Source organism: Squalius cephalus (genome assembly GCF_949319135.1).
Source record: "Squalius cephalus genome assembly, chromosome: 1".
Lineage (NCBI taxonomy): Eukaryota > Metazoa > Chordata > Actinopteri > Cypriniformes > Leuciscidae > Squalius > Squalius cephalus.
Window position 1 is genome coordinate 50,725,458 of NC_137122.1, and position 18,240 is coordinate 50,743,697.

The following is an 18,240-nucleotide window of genomic DNA, read 5'->3' on the forward strand; positions in this document are numbered from 1 at the left end:
TGAAGGTCATCTTTCTAGACCTCCGCTCCCCGAATTTCTGAGTTTTTTAGCACTATCAGGTGTTGGCTTTCTACAGCCCCCTGGACATATTTGTTTTTTAGGTTGAGTGTTGTTAGGTCTCCTCTCGCTATAGAGAGTTGTACTGTTGAGACTTCTGCCACTAGAGCTCCACATAGATATTAGTTTCAGGGAGGGTTGTGTTGCTTGGCCTCCTCTTGTTTTGAGAGTCGTCTTGTTAGGCCCCCACTCCCCAGAGCTTCGAATAGACAGGACTATCAAGATGTAGGGCTCTTTGTGAGCCTCCTTGGTGAGGCTGTCTTTAGCCTTAGAGCATGATACTGGTAGTGCTAGAGCCGAAGCCTCTTTCATGAGAAAGTTTCTGGCGTAGAGTTTAGTTGGGCTTCCTCTTGTTTTAGAGGGTCATGTTGCTGAGTCCTCCGCGCTTAGAGCTCAGTTCAGACAGTTTTACTGGAGTTGTAGGCTCCATGGGAGCCTCCTCAGTTTAACTCGCTTTAGGGTTGAGTGTCGTTAGGCCTCCTCTCATTCTAGAGAGTCATTCTGCTGAGGCCTCCACTCGCCAGAGCTACGTACAGACAGTATTATCAATTGGTTCTTTGGAGCGTCTTTGATAGAACTGTCTTTGGCGTAGGGTGTAGTTAGGCCTCCTCTTGTTTTTGGAGAGTCATTTTGCTGAGACCTCTGCTCTCAGAGCTCCATACAGACAGTATTATCAATTGGTTCTTTGGAGCGTCTTTGATAGAACTGTCTTTGGCGTAGGGTGTAGTTAGGCCTCCTCTTGTTTTAAAGAGTCGTTTTGCTGAGACCTCTGTTCTTCAGAGCTCCGCACAAACATGGTTATCAGTATGATGCCTCTTTAGGAGCCTTTCGGATGGGATGTCTCTGGCGTAGAGTGTTGTTAGGCCTCCTCTCATTTTAGAGAGTCATTTTGAAGAGGCCTCCACTCCCAGAGCTTCTTACAGACAGTAGCAATAACGGTGTAGGCTCTTTGTGAAGCCTCCTTGGTTACTGTCTTTTGGGCTGAGTGTTGTTAGGCCTCCTCTCTTTCTAGATAGTCATCCAACTGAGACATCCAACATCCACAAAGACAGTATTGTCAAGGTGTATGGCTATTTGGTGAGACTGTCTCTGGCTTAGAGTATGGTTAGGCCTCCTCTCTGTTTAGAGAGCCTTGAGAGTCTGCTCTTTGAGCTTTGTTTAGCGCATAATGTTAAGTGCAGAGTAGGCCAGGGTTAATGTGATTTGGCTTTGGCCATATTCCCTTTAAAGGTTGTATCAGCGATTTCAGGCCCAAACATAAATGATCACGTTCATCTAATCTTTCCTAACGATCCGCTAGCTGCATGCTCCATAAGCAGGCCGTCAAAAAAACGCGTCTCTGTAGGCAGCCTAGGCTCAGATATCTGCACACAAAAACAGTTGGTTTCACCAACCACTCAAAACCAAAATAAATAGTGTTCCAACCAATCACCGACAGGGGTGGGTGTTGTGAGGTTTTCGCGTGCAGCCGTGCACGAGCGCAAAACCTCACAACACCCACCCCTGTCGGTGATTGGTTGGAACACTATTTTTTGAGTGGTTGGTGAAACCAATTGTTTTTGTGTGCAGATCTCAGAGCCTAGGCTGCCTACAGAGACGCGTTTTTTTGACGGCCTGCTTATGTGGCGGGCAGCTAGCGGATCGTTAGGAAAGATTAGATGAACGTGATCATTTATGTTTGGGCCTTTTTTTGGGCCTGAAATCGCTGATACAACCTTTAAGGAATCTCTTTTTAAGTATGAGTCTAACCCTTTGGGCCAGTGTCTCGTTCTCCTTCTCAGGGAACCATGGTTACATAACCTGAGATTATTTCTGTCCCTCCATTGACAGTCCATTTGCCCAAAACTTTGATGCTTCAAAAAGTTCATACAGACATCGTGAAAGTAATCCATAAATCCTCTGTTGACTATATTTGATGTGCTCCACAATGTGCGTTGATTATATTTATTTGTGAGCAAAAGCCTAAATCTGTTCATCATATAAAGTAATTGTATCTATTCACAAGACTTGGATTAAGCCGCTCAATTCATATGGATTACTTTCACAATCTCTTTATGAACATTTTGAAGTGTCAAAATGTTGGTGTAATGGACTTTTAAATAAAGGAACTAAAATCTCTCAGGTTTCATTAAAATGTCCTTTGTGTTTCAATGATGAAAGAAAGTCTTATGAAAGTCAACATGAGGGTGTAAACGATGACAAAATTAAATTTTTTGAGTGAGCTATCCTTTACTATCTTTGTAAATAAGATGTGAAAACATTTTCAAAAGATCATCCATGTCTATCTGTCACAGGGAAGGCGCTGCTGGCTCAGTCGACCAATGGCAGCGCACATACAGGCGCTGTGCGGCCAATGAAGTGCACCACATCAGGCTGGAAGAGAGCAAGTTTTTTGGAGAATATCAGGGAAAGAGTTTCACCTTTGCCTCCTTTCACGCACATAAAAAGTAAGCCTCTGGATTAATCTTGAGTGAATCAGTTTGTTTTAATTCCAGTATATGCACACAATAACACTGTTAACTGCTGTGGCAGATATGGGGTGTGTCTGATCGGGGTGCGCAGGATGGACACAGCCAACATCCTCTTGAACCCTGGACCCTGCCACATCATGGGAGTCTCCGACACCTGTTTCTACATCAACATCTCCAAAGAGGAGAACTCAGCCTTTGTCAGGGGCCACAGAGAGCCTGTGAGGGGCCCCGGGGGCGAATCCAGAGGGGTCCCACAGACAATCTATCATGGGCTCACTCGCCTACCAGTGCACAGCATTATAGCCAGCATGGGTTAGTTTGTCAAATCAAATCTTTGACGATTAATGATCACACAGATTATTAAGATTAACAGTGATAAAAAGATCTTTCACTTCAGTTTCATCATGACTTTAATAATTATTTTATTCACACTGAATCTGAAATCATACAGTAAAGTGTGTGGTTTACTTTAATGTTTTCTCAACAAATATTGCACAGGATTAGAATGGCAAGAATAATATTTTAAATATTATATATTTTAATTTTTTTAAATATAAATAATTACAATATTTTTCTTTTATCCTCTTAAGTCTTAGTAGTAGTAGTAGTAATAATTATAATAATAATATTTTATTATGTTATGTTACAATTATTGTGCAATAGTATTGTATTTTAATTGAGTGTGATCATGGTTATCACACTGTATGAAAACTTTGTGAAGATCTAAATCACAATATGTCTGTATGAATTAAACCATTATTTATTAGTATAATGTCATGTATTGTGGACTGCTCACAGTTAAGTAAATTCAGTTACTCTTGTTCTTTACTGTGGATGTGAGATGGATGTAGACAGAAAAAGAGAAACATGCTTCTCAAATTGACAAAAATTTCACTAGGGGTTTATTGCGAACAAAATATTCCATTTTAGTGCAATATCTCCATCTAGTGAAAAGCAGTGGAACTCATGAATCATCTGTCGCCTCTTGGCCCTCAGTGGTTTGATTAAAGGTGCTTTAAGAGATTGGAACCGATCTGCTAATTTCCACCATTTTTCAACAACACTGAAGGAGCCAATCTGCTAATATCCAACATTTTTCACTTGAGCAAGTTATTGCATTTTCATGAAAGATTACGACGACATACATTTTTTATTCAGAATAATTGCACTGATGAATCATGAACTGTAAGACAAGAAACATGCATTAAAGGGATAGTTCACCCAAAAATGAACATTTTGTCATCATTTTGTCGCCCTCAAATTGTTCCATACCTGTATGAATTTCTTTCTTTCTTCTGCTGAACACAAAAGAAGATATTTTGAAGAATGTCGGTTACCAAACAGTTGATGGTATATAGTATTTCCATACTATGGGGCCCATCAAATGTTTGGTTACCCATATTCTTAAAAATATCTTCTTTTGTGTTCAGCAGAAGAAAGAAATTCATACAGGTATGGAACAACTTGAGGGTGAGTAAATGATGACAGCATTTTCATTTTTGGGTGAACTATCCCTTTAATAAAGCAAATTCAGTCAGTTTTGATTTCATGTAGTCTTCAACCTCTAACTCTTTCGTCCTGTAACAGGCACGGTAGCCATAGACCTGCAGGACTCGAGTGACAGCAGTCCTGAGGGCACGGGCCCGGCGGCTCTGGGCAGTGGGACTGTGAGTAGGAGCGGGTCCAGGACAGAAGTGGGGGGATGTAACACTCTAGCGCTGCCAGCAATGGGTGGCTCAGCCGAGGAGAGGAGGCACAGCATCGCCCCCGTGCTGGAGGTGGTTGACAGGGTGCACAACCCCACGTTTGACCTACTGGGGGACCAATCAGAGGATGAGGGAGGAGAGGAGGGGAAGGAGGAAGAGGAGGGAGAGCAGAAAGGCCAGTGGTGGGGAGCACACTGCGAGTGAGTATTAGGCCACGTGGGACCAGGTCTTGGTCTCTAGACCACGTAAATGTGGCATTGGTCTCATTAGACTCATGAAGCCAAACTTTTGACTATCGCCATAAATTATGGCCTACTTTACAGATTTTTGTGGCTAACAAGGTGCGAAATATCTGAATTTAAAAAGTAATATTTCCAAAAGTAATAAATATTGATTATTTTACAGATGCACACTACCATTCAAAATTTTGTGGTCGGTAAGAATTTTCTGAAAGAAGTCACTCCACTGAGTAGAATACATTTTACTGGCTATTAAAAGACACAACAAAAATTGATTTAGATTTGAAATTAATCCTTTTTTTCCAACAGGGACGCATTCGATTATGGAAAAGATAAAAGGACAGAAAAGGGGTTCTTTTGAATTTTCTATTCATTGCAAAGTCCATAAAAGAAAATGCATCATGGTTTCCGCAACAATATTAAGCAGAACAACTGTTTTGTGACAAGCATGACTGAAAACACTGAATAATGATGCTGAAAATTCAGCTTTGCCATTACAAGAATAAATTACATTGTAATATATATTTAAATAGAAAAAAAAGTTATTTCTAATTATAATAGTCTTTGACAATTACTGTTTTTGCCCAATTTTAAAAACTTTTGAATGGTAGAGTTGATGTTTGTATGTTTGTGCACTTGTATTTCTCACACAGATGGGTTAAAGGCTACCCACTAAACTCTCCATACATCGGCAGCTCTCCTGCCCTCTGCCACCTCCTGCAGGAGAAAATGCCATTTTGCTGTCTGCGCCTGGATAAGGTGAGTGTCTGCCTCTCTCCAAATCTTTTATGTCACACAGTTCACAGACGCTCATAACTACACCCCTCTCAGCACAAGATCCTAACAGCAGATTGCTTTCTCAGGCTTGTCATCATATGCCCTATGAGGATGCTCGCTCGTACGGCTTTAAAAACAAACTGATCATCGTGTCCGCAGAAAGTGCTGGAAACGGCCTCTATAACTTCATAGTTCCGCTGCGGGCGTATTACCGGCCCAGGAAGGAGCTCAACCCCATTGTTTTGCTACTGGAGAACGTGTGAGTGTCCTAAAAACAGAAACATTGAGGAAATACTCAAGCCTTTAGATATCACCCATCCATTGTTTTTCACAGCACTGGTTGCCTTTCTGTATTTATTATGACATAATCATTGGTTCTCCTGTAACAGAAAACTAATATGGGGAGATTCATCGTCATATAATTCAATCAAATGTAATAAAACTCTGAGTCATCTTGTTTTATTCCTGATTGGATGAACATTTGGGAGCAGCTGCAGGCTGGATTTCATTATTTAGATGCCCTGGGGCAGGGCGAAGCGGTGTGATTTTTATAGGCATTGGGTCATTTTTGTAAAATACTTGGAAAGAGACATCAGAGACATTTGTAATTCAGTTTGCATGTTGTTGTGAAAGCATCACCTCAGATTCTCATCATTTCTCTCTGTGGTGTTTGCTAGACCCGAAGCAGACTTCTTGGAGGCCATCTGCTGGTTTCCTATGGTCTACTACACAGTGGGCTCCATCGACAAGTAAGAGAAGCTTTACTTGAAGCATATGTATAATATATATTGCTATTGACATGTGTATTGTAGAACATTTAGTTCTGGTTGTCGAATTTGAGTGCTGATAAACAGTCCTACAGCACTGGGACAGTTTTCACTCTTTATATCTCTCCGCTGTCTGTGTTTGTTCCAGGCAGGATTTCAGTCTGTGCATTAGTGAGGGGGATTTTTTTTTAGCACCACTTTTTTACCATCAGTAGGTGCTGACAAGTCTCTTCATGAATCATTAAATCATTCATTCAGCCGATTCACTAAAATAAACTGATTAGTTCAGGAAAGAAACCAGTGGCAGCCTTCATGAATAAGTCATTAAAACATACATTTTCCCGTTTCGTTCAAACACAGTTTCATTCAGAAACAAAACTAGTGACTGTCTTCATGAGTGAGCCATTGAATCATTCATTTAGCCGATTCATTCAAACACACAGATTCACTCAGAAACTAGTGACTGTCTTCATGAGTGAGCCATTATAAAAAAAATTGTCTACCCTACCTTTAACCAATTAATTCAAACACATGATTCATTCAGGAACAAACAAGTGACTAGGTGTGTTCGACTTGAAGCGGCGCTGCACAGACTGATCGCTGTATGACGTCAAAGAGAGCAGATGGCTCCATATGCTTCGAATCGCTCTCGCAGTACTTTGATGTCATACACCAGTCAGTCTGTGCAGCGCCGCTTGGATTCTGCACAGCGCCGCTTCAAGCCGAACACACCTTCAGTCTTTATGAGTGAGTCATTGAATCATTCTCTCAACCGATTAATTCAAAAACACTGATTCTTTAGGAACACTTTAGGTTGCTTGGAGATGCAACAGTGAATTCTACTTGTGACTTTGTTTTGAATAATTTTTATTGGCTGAGCAAAATACACAAAGTAACTAGTTATCCTGTCTCTAAAATGTGAGTTACAAAATATTAACTTATTTATTGTTGAATTGTATAAGAGCAATATCACACGTCCTTGACCACAACATGTATTCATTAATATGAATTTTGAATTGTCACATCTAATTTACGTACTAAATTTTCCTAAGGCATGGGGTCTCCAAACTTTTTGAAGTAAAAGGGATGTTTGTAGTTTTTGAAATTTCATCTCTACAAATTCATAATGCATTATATGTACAGACACCAAATAAAGTTTTATCAAAATAACAGTCACACTTTATATTACATGGCCTTAACTACTTTCCACTAACATTAAATGCATATAAGACTATATATTTACTGTGTAACTGCATGTTATTCTGGAAAATTCCCACATTTATTGCTAATGAGTTTGAGGTATGTTTAGGGTTAGGATTATAGGGGTCAGTGTTTTGGGTTAATGGTTGGGTTACAGTTAGGGGTAAAGATAACAGTGTAACAACAAATGTTAACTAAATGCAAGTCCTTAAAATGCAATTACAATGCACCAACATGTATGTTCATAATAAGTAAATTGTATCAAAAGATGAAGTATATAGTACTTAAATTTAACCAACATACCTTTTCATCAGTCTGGGTTCTTTAGTTTCTTTCGATTCTATACAGTTTAAGTCTGTCTGTTCAGGTAATTTTACTGAGCTTGTCCCTGAACACTATTGTGTGCAGTTTGGATAGTCTTCTGCGTTGTGGCGTGACGTTGGCCGACACCATGGTTGTGGTGGACAAAGAGAGCTCCATGATCGCTGAGGAGGATTACATGGCTGATGCCAAGACAATAGTTAATGTTCAGACGCTCTTCAGGTAGGTCCTTCCACATGTGTGTCTTTCTGCTTGAGTCATTGTGGAACCTGACACTCTCTCCTCACTGTTTCTTAAAGGCTTTTTCCAGCTCTCAGTATCATAACTGAACTCACCCACCCAGCCAACATGCGCTTCATGCAGTTCAAAGTGAAAGACCACTATTCTCTAGCTCTTTCAAAGCTGGAAAAGGTGAGACACAAATGCAATACAATATAAACTGCATTTATATTTTCTAAAGAATCCCAAAATAACCTGATATCCCCTCTTTTGGTCCATTTGTGCTGTAGAAAGAGAGAGAGCGGGGCTCTAACCTGGTGTTCATGTTCAGATTACCGTTTGCTGCTGGGAAGGTGTTTAGTGTCAGTATGTTAGACACTCTGCTGTATCAGGTAACCATAAAGTGATCCTCCCATGACTTTCATTATGTCTTTCATTATAATAATAAATAGTTTAGACCATAAAGGGGTGATCATTCTGTGTGGAAAACCATGTCATCATTTGATTCATGTGTTAATGATTATTCATCTTTGTTCATGATATGATACGTTGTACACTGCTACATTTCATATACCATTAAACCCATTTCTCTCGATTCCTTGTCAAATTACAATGGCATAGAATAACTTAATCCTCTGGTGTTCTTCGTTCATTCTTGCCCGAAAAAGTGTAAGTGTTTTGTCTTTATTTTTTACTTCATCGGAATGGTACGAAACTTGGTAAAGGTTTTTGTACTTGTTATGTGAATACAAAAAAAAAAAATCATGGGCATGATTCGAAAAGGTTAAATGGTCCTGCCTGAAAAAAATAGTTCCTTGCGGTCAAAAATGACTGCATTGGAAATGAATGGGAGACGAATTTCATCTAGTGGAAACTTTTGGTACTGCGGCCAAACAAAATCTTACATTTTTTGAGATATGAAGCTCAAATGTGGAGCTTGATACACAACTTGTTTAGGTTTATGGCTTTGATTTTCGTGCAGTTTTAGAGTAAAACGTGTTTTTGAAAATATATATTTCATATAAAAATTTAAAATAGTATTTTTGTGCATTTTTCATAACAATAAACTCAAAATTCTGTAACTTTTTTTAAGTTAACTTTAACTTTTTTTTTTTTTTTTCACTTCAGCAATAATCTGCCAAGTGTAGTCTTTGAGAAGAGATCAAACTTAAGTCTGTGCTCTAAAGCATTCAAGATTTACCACAGTTTAAAGGGTTAGAAAATTCTGTCGGTAATTACTCACCCTCATGTTGTTCCAACCCCGTAAGACTTTCGTTCATCTTCAGAACACAAATTAAGATATTTTTGATTAAATCTGAGAGCTGTCTCACAATACTTTTTGTGCGCAAAAACAAACAAAAATAACGACTTTATTCAACTATTCATTTTCTTCTGTGTGGGCCTCTGAGTGAGTTCACGTAGTGTAACAGCGCAATAGTGAGCCTACGTTCTGACGTACAACCCAGAAGCGCTGCGCTTCCCAAAACGGTGGCTCTGAGCCAATTCTGAATGTACAGTTTCACAGCTAATGCAATGTTTTAGCTGAACTTGTGAACAGTCTGAATTGAATGTGATGAGACAGAAAGAGACGGAAAGACTGGAAAAATACAAGCCCATTACACCAGTATGTCTTTTGTTTGCAATGCCCTCAACGCTGCATGTATCCAATGAGAACAGTGTAAACCAAAACAAAAGAATGACTCCTATGAGCAATTTTTTAATGAATCAGTTAAAAAGTCTTTCAATTCTGTCTCAATCTCATGAGTCACTGGGTTTGAATTGATCTGAAGAGATGCTAAAAGACTACTACAAGAATCGTTAAGGAACTTGAATCTTGAAATTCATTCAATTCCTTACCATTCTCACCCTTATACACAAAAAAGCGGTTCCTCACTTAACGAAATGGCATTAAATATGGCATTTACCCTGACCTAAGGTCGATATTCTACTGAAACACTGTCATATTTGCAGAGTCATTATGTCTGCAATTTCTACTAATTTCATCATTTGTGTGTGTGTTTTAGTCCTTTGTGAAGGACTACATGATCTCCATCACCAGACTGCTGCTAGGTCTGGACTCCATGCCTGGATCTGGCTTCCTGTGTGCTGTGAGTGCCAGCGACCCATCCCTCAATCCATAATGAGACTATCACTTAGCATCTGGATAATTCATATGCCAATAATGATGGTGGTCATAATACATTTTAGGACATTGATGATAATACTAATACTGCCCTGATATTCCTTGTAGATGAAGATCACGGAGGAGGATTTGTGGATTCGCACTTACGGCCGCCTCTACCAGAAGCTGTGCTCGTCGACAGGAGACATTCCCATCGGCATCTACCGCACTGAAGCTCATAAGCTTCCTTTCTCAGAGGTACATTACCAGCCAAACGTTTGGAATTATTAAGATTTTTTTAAGATTGTTTTGAATGAAGTCTCTTTTGCTCACCAAGGCTGCATTTATATGATTGACAATACAGCGAGATATTGGGAAATAGTATTACATTTTAAAATAACTGTTTTCTATTTGAATATATTTTAAAATGTAATTTATTCCTGTGATGCAAATTTTCAGCATCATTACTCCAGTCTTCAGTGTCACATGATCCTTCAGAAATCATTATAATATGATGATTTGGTGCTAAAGAAACATTTCTGATTATTATCAGTGTTGAAAACAGTTGTACTTCATATTTTTTTGTGTGTAAACTACCATTCAAAATGTGTGGCTAAGCAAGATTTAAAAAAAAATAAAAATAATACTTTCATTTAGCAAGGATGTATTCAATTTATCAAAAGCTACAGAACATTTATAACGTTACAAAATGTTTTTATTTCAAATAAATGCTGTTTATTGAACATTCTATTTATCAAAAAATCCAGAAAAATCATTCGCTTAAAAATATTAAACAGCAAAAACAGCAGTGATAATAATAAGAACCATTATAAGTAATTGAGCACCAATAATAATTGATAATAACTGAGCATCGAATCATCATATTAGAATGATTTCTGAAGGATCATGTACAATGAAGACTGGAGTAATGATGCTGAAAATTCAGCTTTGATCACAGAAATAAATTACATTTTGTAAGTTTGCCTCAATGAGGCAGGAACGAAGCGGAGAGAGAATCCACATGCAAGCACTACTTTATTAAAACAAACAGGTAATCCAGGGCAAACAACAGAACTCAGGACAGTAACATGGTACGGCAAACAGCAACAACGACAGACAAACAACAACTGAAGCACAGAGGTTTAAATAGACTGGTTAACAAGGGGCTGACAAGGGACAGGTGTTGGTGATTGATGTCATGGGAACTAATAAGGGTAACTATGGAGACAAACAAGATACAAGGCAAAATAGGAACCAAACACAGGAAGTGAACACAGAAACAATGGGGAACTAAGAATATACTTCAACATAAAAGTCCTACAGAACACAAGACAGTACAGGGATCGTGACACATTTTAACATATAATCAAATAGAAAACACTAAATTTAAATTGTAATAATATTTCACAATGTTACTGTTTTTACTGAAATAAAAATTCTTAATTCCAAACTTTTGTGATTGTTGTCATTATAGTGTTTCTGTGGAGGAATGACTCCTCTGTGTGGCTTGTCTCAGTCTCAGGTGTCCATCACTGTGGAGGATTACGAGGATACGCGGGAGCCCCGTGAGCCTCTGCTCTGCCGCTCCGGTCCTCACCGTAACTCAACATCATCTGAGCCGCCCTCCTCGTCCTCCTCATCATCACAGGCCATGGACCACCCGCTCCTGAGGAGGAAGAGCATGCAGTGGGCGCGTCGATTGAGTCGTAAAGGTGGACGGGGCTCCAGCGGGGCCAAGGGAGTCGGGAGCGCTGCGGAGCGAATCAGCCAGCAGAGACTCAGCCTGTTCCGCCGCTCCGAGAGGCAGGAGCTCAACGCTCTGGTCCGCACACGCATGAAGCACCTGGGGCTCTCGCCATCTGGATTTAGTGAGTGTGCACACCGCTGCTTCTTCAGACTGGGTGATGTAATGTAGCTAAAAAATATAATATTGCATATCTACTATCTTTTTCAGAATCAGAATCAGAAAGAGCTTTATTGCCAAGTATGTTTGCACACACAAGGAATTTGTTTTGGTAACAGAAGGAGCTTCCAGTACACCGAGACAACAGCAGTACTCAGATAGTAAAATAAAAAATAAAGACTAAAGAGATATATATGATACACATATACAGCACACCTGTTTTTAACATTGATAATAATAAGAAATGTTTCTTGAACAGCAAATCTGCATATTAGAATGATTTCTGTATTTTTGATCAAAATAATGCATGAGACTTCTTTCAAAAACATAAAACAACCTTTCAAAACCTTTTATTTTTTGTAAAATAGTAAAGTGTAATAAACAAATACAACAATAATTATTATATTATATTTATTATATCATATTAATGTCCTCTCGGTGCACCAATGCTTCTTTCACATCATTTTACGCTCAAAAAAATAATTAGGCCTAAATTTAAGATTGATTTACTTGAATTGGATATAAAATTTCAATCCATTTGGATTACACAGTTTTAACATAAACAAACTGATAAACTTAATGTGATGCATATTTGTCAGTCATACAAAAAAGAAAAATCATGACATGGTTTATTATTAACTATTTGCATATATTTGATTTAAGTAATCATATTTTCAAATGCATTTATTCAAATGGCCTAGAGTCCGCATCAGTCTGTTCACTGTGGAAAAACAATAATAAAAAAAATGAAAATGGTTAAAATATGGCTAGCTGTGAAACAAGCAATATTCAGTTAGCTAACATGTATGATACTGAAATGGATTTATTGATGATAAATATATAAAGCTGGTTACTTATTTAAAACACATTCTGTTTGTTAGTACTATTACAGAAATGTTACCTGTTTCGTGCATTTATGACTGACAAATTATATCGACATTAGGCTTATTAGTTTATGTTAAAATTGTGTAAATCCAAATGGTTGAATTTTATATGCAATTCAAATACTTAAAACTTAAATTTAGGCATAAATATTGTTTTTAAGTGAATCATTCAAACACTTTGTCCTCTGTGTCAATTCTGTATGTTCATATTTGGAATTTAATGTTTGGACTTATAGATTTGATTTATAGTCTTGTGTCCTGCTCTTCTTGTGTCAGATGGGATGACGGACCCAGGCAACAGACTGTCCTATATTCTTATCAACCCTTCCCCTGACACACGCCTGGAGCTCCATGATGTTGTGTGAGTATGGTGACATCACAAGATTGCATTTCAAGTGCATTGTTGGGGTGCTTCAAAAATTTATAAATGATACAACTTGGCCGTTACACTTTATTTTGATGGTCCACTTTAGACTTTCTGTCGACTATGAGTATCGTCGCAACTACATGTCAACTAACTCATTAGAGTATTAGTTAAGTATTAGTAGACTGTTAGGGTTCGGGTTAGTGGAATAAGTTGATGTAGTTGCAAAGTTACTTATAGTCTGTAGAATGTCTGTTAGGAGAGCATCAAAATAAAGTGTTAGCAGAAATTAAGCAGACAGTCTACTAATACTCTAATATGAGTTACAAAGTTACTTATAGTCAACAAAATGTCTAAAGCGGACCATCAAATTAAGTGTTAGCAACTTACCTTCTTTTAGCCAAATATATTGCATGTATTATTTGTAAAGAATGTAAATCCCATAGTGCATTGAGAGAAATGTTGATCATAAAATATACTTCAGTACTAAAATAATATCTTAAAAAATAGTTACCTATAAAGGTGATTTAAGATTTTTTTATGTTAAAGTTTTTATGTAGTCAATCTTTTTATCCATTAAAAGCTTGAATGTAACTCTACACCCTTACCTCATTTATTATACGTGGTTCTATGAATATGCAAATTAGCCCCGCCTCCACTCACTCACACCAGCTCAGAGATCCACTCGTTGACGATCACACGTTGATCTGGTTGGTTACAAGGTAGTTTGTGACGTCAGAAACACCAGCGATTTCAAACCAAACCTTTTTTTCACTGCCGGTTTAAGGAGAAAATACTCAGCAATGGTGTTGACTTATGAATTTGCACATGGTTTGTCATAAAGCATATTAAATAGGGATGTCCCGATCAGGTTTTTTTGCCCTCGAGTCCGAGTCCGAGTCATTTGATTTTAAGTATCTGCCGATACCGAGTCCCGATCCGATACTTCTAACTTATATTGCAAAAACAAAAAAGAATAAAGAAGAGCGAAAAAAACAGATCCAGGATGTTCCTTATTTTTTATTTAATTCACCTTATTTTAACATTCAACAACTCTGTTAACAAACAGAGCACTTCTGTGAGGTAGCTTGAACAATCAAGTAATAAATAAATTCTTCACTTTTGGACTTTAGTGCAACAGTAAATATTAAAAAATATTTCACACTGCACTGTTAAAACAGAGCGTGCAGCGCGTATTTTTTTCGCCGCCCATGTTAACAGATTAAACCAGGCTTTAGAGCATTTACACCGCACGTAGAGGCGGCGCGGCAGTGCGTAGCAGAGCAAAGCAGCAGTGCCGTGATCGTTTCGGCGCCGAGTCTATTTTTGCTGCGCCGCTTTTGCTGAATTAAAGTGACAATACATTGATCATGGCCAAAATACACCGCAGTTTTATCCAAAAAGTGCATTGATGATATCTATTGTGTTTTAAACAGTCAATCAAATGACCAACAGCAATTTAAAAAGAAAACAAATGTCCAAAAACAAACTTAAACTTAAACTTATTGCCATAACAATAAAAACAAAGATGAACCAAAAGTTATATAAATGAAATTATTAATAAAATAAGCTTCTTGACAAGTCTTTTCTCTTAAATGTATTTGAAAACGAAAAAAAGCAATGCCAACTTATCCATTATAGACTCTGTCTGTACACAACCCGCGGTTCAGCCGCGCGTGACAAATGCTGCCAGTATGAAAGCAAAACGCGCGTGTCCTGCTCCTGCTCACCATACGCACTGCTCCTGCGCTGCTTACACTCTAATAACGCGTGCAGTGTGAAACCGCCGTAACTCTGTGTCACCGCATAATAGAGGTGTTAAAAAATAATGAGAATATAAATACATATATATCCGAGTCCTGATCGGGAGGTAACGTCCGATTCCGATCGAGTCTGAAAACACGTGATCGGGCCCGATTTCCGATCACGTGATCGGATCGGGACATCCCTAATATTAAAAACTAGGGATGTCCCGATCCGATCACATGATCGGAAATCGGGCCCGATCACGTGTTTTCAGACTCGATCGGAATCGGACGTTACCTCCCGATCAGGACTCGGATATATATATTCTCATTATTTTTTAACACATCAATATTTATGCGGTGGCACAGAGTTACGCCGGTTTCACATTGCACGCGTTAGTAAGCAGCGCAGGAGCAGTGCGTATGGTGAGCAGGAACAGGACACGCGCGTTTTGCTTTCACACTGGCAGCTTTTGTTACGCGCGGCTGAACCGCGGGTTGTGTAGGCTACAGACAGAGTACTCCATAATGGATAAGTTTTTTTTAGTTTTCAAATACATTTAAGAGAAAAGACTTGTCAAGAAGCTTATTTTATTAATAATTTCATTTATATAACTTTTGTTTCATCTTTGATTTTATTGTTATGGCAACAAGTTTGTTTTTGGACATTTGTTTTCTTTTTAAATTGCTGTTGGTCATTTGATTGACTGTTTAAAACACAATAGATATCATCAATGCACTTTTTGGATAAAACTGCGGTGTATTTTGGCCATGATCAATGTATTGTCACTTTAATTCAGCAAAAGCGGCGCAGCAAAAATAGACTCGGCGCCGAAACGATCGCGGCACTGCTGCTCTGCTCTACTACGCACTGCCGCGCCGCCTCTGCGCGCGGTGTGAATGCTCTAAAGCCTGGTTTAATCTGGTAACATGGGCGGCGAAAAAAAATACGCACTGCACGCTCTGCTAACAGTGCAGTGTGAAACCGGCGTAAGAGTTAGGAGTGCAGTTCCTAAAAGCACATTACTGGCTTTGCAAACACTGTAGCACTTTTATTTTTATTTGTTTACATGCCTGCCGGGTATTTTAAGTTGAGGTGCTATTTGTTTATATATTAGACTTTTTTTATATTTACTGTTGCACTAAAGTCCAAAAGTGAAGAATTTATGTATTACTTGATTGTTCAAGCTACCTCACAGAAGTGCTCTGTTTGTTAACAGAGTTGTTGAATGTTAAAATAAGGTGAATTAAATAAAAAATAAGGAACATCCTGGATCTGTTTTTTCGCTCTTCTTTATTCTTTTTTTATGTATTAAGTATCGGATCGGGACTCGGTATCGGCAGATACTCAAAATCAAATGACTCGGACTCGGACTCGAGGGGAAAAAAACCTGATCGGGACATCCCTATTAAAAACACCACATAGACATATAAACAACATTAAAAACTTGATTTTCACCACAGGGGAACTTTAAAATACATCCTCTTAACCCAGTCAATTATTCATTGACTACTATTAATATGTCATTCATGGGTTTATCTCCCCTAAAAGTGTAAACATTGAACCTTTGAAGCACCATCAAAACATTGAGAGCGGTCTGCTCAGATCTGGTCAGATCAGCTCAACCTATAGCAAGAGTTTGGGGCGTGGCCAAAATGTACCACATTTACTGTAGATCTTCAAATTATTAAAAAGCTCACAAGCATGCAAAGTGAACGGGGAGTTGTGATGCTACGCGCTAAAATGGAGGATTCAATACCATACAGCTTCATCATGCACCCTTTCAGAAAGAAAAATGTACTAGTTTATATTGTTTATATTTGCGGTGCGTCATGTCAAAAATGGGTTTATAATGAGCGAGACTCTCCTGTTTGCTCTAGACCAAGTGGAAGTCTACTCAATTGCTTACTTATGACACATAGCAAGCAACACAGCTAGAAGTATTCATAATATATTGGACCTTTTATTGAAAGCTCCCTACTTTTACCCTTAAAAACTGTGATTGTGATGTTTGAGTTGGGAGAGGCGCGAGTCACGCGATGCACAAAAGGGGGCGTTTGCAAGGTTGCTCAAATATGCTTTATTTTTGTCATTTTGCTAGGTGCCACTAGCGTTACAGAAGCGACATACTAAATCATTTTTTAATAAAAAATTTTTATATTACCCAATATTTGTGTGTGCTTTGTATTTTTATGCTTATTAGATTGTTTTATTCTGTTGATGAAACGCCCACTTGGCTGTTTGTGCAACAAAGCTTAACTCCGGATCATTAACTGTGGTCATTCCTGCAGGTATCTGATCAGACCAGATCTTCTGTCACCAGTGCCTAACCAGGCCGGCGCTCGCAAGCCTAGCGCAGGGCCAGCGGAGGGACACAGATTTGATACACAGGACAGCACTCATCTATGAACACAATCACTACAGGCCACCAGCGCGAGAATCACCCCCCGAGAAGTTTGGGCAAACTGATGTTTGTGCGTGTGTACAGAGAGAGAGAGAGAGTACCTGTGCAGATGGGACTCTGAGCTGAATATACACTGTAAAAAGTGATCTTGCTTTTAGTGGCCTTCATTCAACTTTCATATCAACTAATCAATACAACTGAAGTTGTTGAGAAAACACGGTTTCAAACAAGGTTTCATTGATTTAACTAAAGCATGCCTTTGACAAAACCTGTCAAGAGCCCGCCCAGGTCACATTTCATGCCAAAATTAAAAGAAAAACATATACTTTGCATAATTTTTTTTTTAGATTTTAGAATTTTTAGTTTTTACATTTAGATTTAGTTTTGAATGACAAGTAAACACATTTCCCGCCCAAATTATCATTATTGTAATATGTCAGGAATTAGCATTCTCAATGATTATTTTAATTATATTTCAATTACATTTTACTGTATTGTAATAAAACTACTTACAGTGCAAGAAATACTACCATGAAGCATTATACCATCAGTTCAGGCAAGGAAAGAGGAGCAGAGAATCTTAAATTGCAGCTAGTGATGGGTGCTTCGAAATATTTGTGAATCATTTGTTTTGAACCAGTGATTCGGAGCTCGTATCAAACTGCCAAAGTCACATGATTTCAGTAAACGAGGCTTCATTACATAATAAAATAACAAAAATCAGCATAACAGCTTCACACATAGTGTTTCTTTACAAATTGACATCAGCTACTACTGGCTTGGCATGAATAACACAGTGTTTTAGTCATTTTTGCAGATCCTTGTGAACAGGGATAGTTTTGACAACGTTGTCATCTGTACGCGAATAAAGAAAAGGAAAAGCGTTTCCAATTTTAGTACATCGTTCTCCTGTAAACATACCCTTAATGAGGAACCAAACAAGACACAGGTGAACTTAATCAATAAGTACCCATACAAACCAACTAGCCATGGGAACAAAGAGAACAGGAAATAAACACAGGAAGGAAACATGGGAACCAAAGGAAAATGACATAAGGGT

At 38.4% G+C, this 18,240-nt stretch overlaps 1 protein-coding gene across 1 annotated transcript in view; it reads left to right on the forward strand.

Annotated features, from left to right (window-relative positions):
- Nucleotides 1-17,474, forward strand: part of kcnt2b (potassium sodium-activated channel subfamily T member 2b) — an 89,728-nt gene extending 72,254 nt beyond the window's left edge. Inside the window, exons 17-30 of the mRNA XM_079869386.1 lie at nucleotides 2,352-2,504; nucleotides 2,590-2,840; nucleotides 4,116-4,434; nucleotides 5,127-5,232; nucleotides 5,337-5,509; nucleotides 5,928-5,999; nucleotides 7,626-7,760; nucleotides 7,838-7,949; nucleotides 8,048-8,149; nucleotides 9,782-9,865; nucleotides 10,009-10,137; nucleotides 11,396-11,747; nucleotides 12,943-13,027; nucleotides 17,068-17,474. Coding sequence (XP_079725512.1) covers nucleotides 2,352-2,504; nucleotides 2,590-2,840; nucleotides 4,116-4,434; nucleotides 5,127-5,232; nucleotides 5,337-5,509; nucleotides 5,928-5,999; nucleotides 7,626-7,760; nucleotides 7,838-7,949; nucleotides 8,048-8,149; nucleotides 9,782-9,865; nucleotides 10,009-10,137; nucleotides 11,396-11,747; nucleotides 12,943-13,027; nucleotides 17,068-17,185 — 2,191 coding nt within the window. The 3' untranslated portion in view covers nucleotides 17,186-17,474. The remainder of the gene's footprint in view (nucleotides 1-2,351; nucleotides 2,505-2,589; nucleotides 2,841-4,115; nucleotides 4,435-5,126; nucleotides 5,233-5,336; nucleotides 5,510-5,927; nucleotides 6,000-7,625; nucleotides 7,761-7,837; nucleotides 7,950-8,047; nucleotides 8,150-9,781; nucleotides 9,866-10,008; nucleotides 10,138-11,395; nucleotides 11,748-12,942; nucleotides 13,028-17,067) is intronic.
- Nucleotides 17,475-18,240: the final 766 nt, after the last annotated feature.